At 48.8% G+C, this 5,646-nt stretch overlaps 1 protein-coding gene across 1 annotated transcript in view; it reads left to right on the forward strand.

The window, feature by feature from the left end:
• The first annotated feature begins 952 nt into the window (after positions 1-952).
• Nifk (nucleolar protein interacting with the FHA domain of MKI67) overlaps positions 953-5,646 on the forward strand; it is a 9,400-nt gene continuing 4,706 nt past the window's right edge. Inside the window, exons 1-3 of the mRNA XM_021198809.1 lie at positions 953-1,097; positions 2,675-2,815; positions 4,249-4,357. Coding sequence (XP_021054468.1) covers positions 993-1,097; positions 2,675-2,815; positions 4,249-4,357 — 355 coding nt within the window. The 5' untranslated portion in view covers positions 953-992. The remainder of the gene's footprint in view (positions 1,098-2,674; positions 2,816-4,248; positions 4,358-5,646) is intronic.

The raw sequence follows: 5,646 nt of genomic DNA on the forward strand, positions 1-5,646 counted from the left end.
AGTTCCAGGACAGCCACCGCTACACAGAGAAACCCTGTCTCGAAAACCAAAAAAAAAAAAAAACAGTATTTTCTGCTCTTCCAGAGGACTTGAGTTCAGTTCCCAGTACATTGGGCATCTCACGACAGCCTGAATTCCAAGTTCAGGAGATCTGACATCACTATTCTCTATGGTCATCTGAATTCCTGAACACATACCCACTCACAGACACACGTGTATAATATCAAAAATATAAATATATGTTGGATTATGCTGTAGAGACTTCCGTAATGAGGACTGGTGGGATTTTCAAGCCCTGAACTTGCGGGAACTCAGAGACTGGTGGAATATTTTTCTTGTAGGGCGGGGTCTGATCACTCTCCCACTTCTGGGTGGTTAGAAAACCGTTAGGGACATTGGAAAAAGAAGGGGAATGTGCAGGGGGAGGGGGAAAGGGGGAGGTTGGCCACTGAATCTCCTCAGAGCCTGGCCACTTTCCTGCTTGAATGTTTACAAAGTTTACAAAAGGAGCCCATAGCAGGGAAGGCTTTTCCTGTTGCTCGTTGGCATGAACAGCCAACAGGCATGGCTAACGTTTGGGACTTTAAATGTGTTTTTTTGAGTCCATGGAGCCCAGGCTGTCTTCGAACTACGTATATGAGAATGGCTTTGAACTCCTGATCCTCCGGCCTCCACCTCCCAAGTGTTGGGATTACAGATGGAGGCAGGGGGCTGGCTCCAGTCACAGTTTATGCGGAGCTGGGTTTCGAACCTAGGACTTCGAGCATGCTCAGCAAGCACTTCAACTGAGCCTCAGCCTCTGCCCTCAGGGTTAAGCCGTTTTAAAATAGTTTTTAGTGTGTAGCCAGTAGGTGGCGCTCGAGCTGGCCCAATACTAGACACCGGGGCCTGCTCTTTTGCTAAACTTCCGCCTCTACTTCCGCTTCCGAGACGCGAAGGGGACGTCACTTCCGGGGGTTCCGCGTGGACTGGCTTGTTCGGGGTTCTCCAGCATGGCCGGGCTAGCAGGCCCCGCGAAGCCGAGTCTGGCTTTGAACCCGCAGGAAGACTCGCAGTTTGAGAAGGCTCTGACGCAGATCCAACGGCGCGCGAAGAAGGTGAGCGGCGCGGGGCGGCGGGGCTGGCTCGGGAGGCGACCTCTCGCGGGCTGGGAGACGATGGTTCCAATCAGGGGACCGAGGCAGGTCAGGAATCGGTGTGAGGTGAAGAAGGAGGGGTGCCACGTGTGGGAGCATGGCACCCCCAGATCTCAGAAAGTATTAAAGCTGCCACGCTTGCGCTTTGGCCCGCAAAGTGAGGGTTCATGGTCTTCCGCCGCATTCGGGAGGTGGGTTATGTCCCCTTAGCTTGTAGTGCTTAGAAGACGAGGAGACGTCCGGAAGCCCACGTCCTGGGAGGATCGAGAGTCAGAGAACAGCTCAGGCTCAGAATTCAGAATAGCGCTTCAACCTGTCACCCTGTCGAGTTCTGTTTGCATGCGGAGTCCCTTACGGAAGTTTCTGTTCCCTTTGGTTTGCAGCATGGAGTGCACCGGAGAGAACGGAAGCTTCTCTTTTTTGTTGTTGTTGTCCTGGGGGTCTTTTGGGAGGGTCGCTTTTGTTCCAGTGTCAGTGTGGGGTTTATCGTAGCCCAAGCTCGCCTCACATTTGCCGTGCAGTCGAGGTCTTGAACCCCCTATATCCACTTCATGAATACACTGTAGGTCACCCTGTACCCTACCTGGCGGGAAACAAGTTCTTGTTCTCTGGGGTAATAGTACGGTGACAGAGAAGGAGTGTCTGCACCGTGAAGGTTACCAACCGGAAACAGTTAAGATTCGGTGTAATAAACTGCCAACTGCATTCAGAGTTGAGTTCAGAGCGACAATGACAGACTGTTACTTGCTTGTACATTTAGCTCTTGAGCACATGTTGTGCTGACTGTTTTGTAGGGACAGGTGGGTGTGGACATGTGTGTGCTGTAGGTGTGCATCATGGTGCGTACCTGTGTGGGGGAGTCTGTTTCTTGCACAGTCTCTGGCTCTGTGATTGAACTCAAGCCTCAGGCTTACTCAGCAAGTGCTTAAGGGAAGAGAGACACCAAGCACCGAGTTTTTCAGTTTCTGCCCTGATAGAGCTATGAGTTTGGTCCAGGACCAAGGTGAATGAAGGGTGTTAATTTTTGCTGCAGGCCAGGCAAGGTGACGTTTACCTTCAACCCTAGTGCTGGAGGGGCAGAGGCAGGCAGATCTCCACCTATCCTCTGAAAGAACTTTAGAAAGCTGGGGGGGGGGGGTGCACACACCTTTAATCCTAGCACCCAGGAAGCAGGGGCAGGTGGATCTGTGTGAATTTGAGCCTAACCTGGTCTACAAAGCTAGCTGCAGGACAGCTAGGGCTACACAAAGAAACTCTTGTCTCAAAAAAAAAAAAAAAAGACAAAAGACTTTAGAATTAATTTACTCTGAGGTTAAGGAATGGTAACATACTGTCCTTGAAAAATAAAGACCTTTGCAGGGCATGTTGATATAGGCATTTTAATCTTAGCATTTGGGAGTTAGAGGCCAGCATGGTCTATGTAGTGAGTTTTGGGCCAGCCAAGGCTCTATCGTGAGATCCAGCTCAGAAAAATGTGTATATACACACACACATTTTGGTGTATGAGTTTGTATTTTTAAAATGTTTATCTGTTTTAGCCTCAACAAAAGAAGAAAAAAATTAACCGTGGAGTAGTTTATCTGGGCCACCTACCTTCAACACTTTCTGAAAGCCACATCTATGACTACTGTGCCCAGTTTGGCGACATTAGCAGATTCAGATTGTCTAGAAGTAAGCGGGTAAGATTCTGTACCTGAATTTGACTATGTATATTTTGCTTGCCAATTGTACACCAGCCTTTGTATTCATAGGCACAGCGTTGTTACCTCCAAAAGTTCCTACTCGAGAACTTTTCACAAGCCAGGCATGGTGGCGCACACCTTTAATCCCAACACTCAGGAAGCAGGCAGGTGAATCGGTTTAAAGCCAGCCTAGTTTACATCATGAGTCTGAGATACCCATAGCTACTTAGAGAGAGCTTGTCTCTAAATGAAGTAAATATAAGTAAAGTGATTGTACAGGTTGCAGTGGAATCACATAAAGGAAAGCTTGGTGCCCGGGCCGTTAGTCCCAGCACTCGGGAGACGGGGGCAGGCAGACCTCTGAGTTTAAGGCTAGTCACAGTTTGATAGTGTGGATTTCTACCTCAGTAAAAAGCAGGAAATCATGAGGCTGTGGAGATAGCTCAGTCTATAACTGTCAACCTACAGAACCCAGGTCAAAAGCCAGGTACGGTCACATACACATGTAATATGTTGTTGAGCTTTGTGGGACATTGGTGTTTTCATGGCATCCTGATGAGAGTTTATTTTTTATTGCCCTCATTTCCTGGAATGGCAGTCTGAGGCTTGTGTGTTCCTTATGGAATGACAGTCTGAGGCTTGCATGTCACTTAACACAGGTCAGTGCCAGGATCAGAGTGTAGGCATTTGAACTCCAGAACCCACCTACACTTATGACCATTCTGGGTGTGGGAATCCACTCATGAGCTGCCACAGGGGTTGGGAAATCCAGGCCAGTTCCCTGCCTAGGCTGTGGAAATCAGGGCAGGTCCCTTGGTCTCATGACACTGGAGGCTTGTTTGTTTCCACCCTTAATGTGTGAGGTGAGGTCAGGTCGAGCTGCCTGCGTTCTCCTGTGGCACTGGGGACTGAGCCGGGGTAAGCACGGTAGGTAAGCACGAGCTTACATTGCTATTTTATTTTGAGACGGTTTTACTTGGTTGCCCAGACTGCCCTCATTATCCTCAGAAGATCCAACGGATCCTCCTGCCTCAGCCTCCTGTGCAACTGGGATTACCCAGACTGCTAGGTTTTTAATGAAAAATAAAAAATCTGGCTCTTGCTGGTGTGTGCCAAATAAGACTGCCAATGAAATGAGAAATGAGTAGACAAATCCAGGACTGTGACAGCCCAAAAGAGCCTTCTTACCACCAGACAGTGCTGCTGAATTCACTGTAGCTAGAATACTCAGGGAGTATCAGACTAAGCCGATTGTTAAGGATACCAGAAGATCTACATTCCAAGCTGTGACTGTCTTATCTGTCTGTGTGTTAGTTTGGGGGAGGGTGGGGGCGGGGGTCAGCAGCTTTGAAATAGTAAAAGTTGTGACTGGGGCTTGTTAGGAGCTTGGCGATAGACTTAACTGCTCTTTTGTGGGTTTTCTGTTACAGACTGGAAACAGCAAAGGCTATGCCTTTGTGGAGTTTGAGTCTGAGGATGTTGCCAAGATAGTTGCAGAAACAATGGATAACTACCTTTTTGGGGAAAGACTTCTATCATGTAAGTATTCTGACCTTTCTGCACTGTGGTGGGATTACAAAGTTACTTGTGGCATTATTGTACTCGGAAGAAAAGCTGACCTATCTTTAATGTGTAATTGGAAAGAACTTTGCTCAAATTGAAAATTGGTGGGATTAAAGCCCAGCATAAGTGGCACGTGCCTTTAATCCTGGCACTTGGAAGGCAGAGGCAGGCTGATCTCTCTAAGTCCAGGGGCATCCTATGCTCTGTAGAGACCTTGTGTCAAAAAAAAGGAAAAGAAAACTGGTGGTTAGATAGGCGTGAGCCAGGAAAAGGATGGCAGTACAGCCTGAGGTCATTTCTTACCAAGTGAGTGGTGAATGCCAAACCAGAGGTCACTAACCTTTAGTTATTGGGATGTTAGGGAATGAAGATGGACTACAGGTCAGATCCTTGACACCCGTAAATCTAAGAAGTTACTGTGAGGCCTGGATGCAACCTCTTAGTCAAGTCTACACAGGGCAAGATGGAAAGTAAAGAATCCCATTTCAAGATCAGACTCAGTGAGGGAGATGCAGCCCTGGCCATTAGCCCGGCTCCAGGCTCAGTGAGAGGCTGTTTGAAGGAAGTGAAGCAGAGAGTGAGAGTAGAAAGTCCTCCTTGCCCTGCACAGACGACTCACCCACAGGCTCACATGTAAGTCGTTTACCACAGAGACGCTGTGATCTTTTGTGTCCCGTCACAGGAAACCTGTGGCATCACCACCCAGATCTCTGTCTTTGGAAGGTATACCTAAGTGACCAGCCTCCCTACACCTGTGGTAGAGTATGCCCTGCCCCAGGACCAGTTTCTCCCCGTCCCAGTCGCCATGGGAGACATTGTCATGGTCACGGTGTTCCCTGTTCACTTGAAAACCTGGCTCCTGTTGGGAGAAATCGGCTGAGCAGAAGCCTGGGGGCATTGGTGCTCTGCTCTGTCCTGCTTGAGGAAAATACCAGAAAGGGCTCTGAGTGCTACTGGGTTTTTTGATTATTGCCACAAATCCTTACCCTGTCCAGGATAGAGTGGGGTTATCAGGGACTAGGAGTGTAGTTTACCTGATAGAGTGCTGGCCTAGCGTGCACAAGGCTGCACAAACACTGCATCTGATGGTGCAAGCCTTTAGTGCCTAGATTTGGGGGAGTAGAAGCTGGAGGACCTGAAGTTCAAGGTCATTCTAGGCAACTTTAGGGCCAGCTTAGGCTATGTGAGACCCTGTGGAAAGGAAGGAAGGAAGGAAGGAAGGGAGGGAGGGAGGGAGGGAGGGAGGAAGGAAGGAAGGAAGGAAG

This window comes from Mus pahari, chromosome 5, assembly GCF_900095145.1.
Source record: "Mus pahari chromosome 5, PAHARI_EIJ_v1.1, whole genome shotgun sequence".
NCBI lineage: Eukaryota > Metazoa > Chordata > Mammalia > Rodentia > Muridae > Mus > Mus pahari.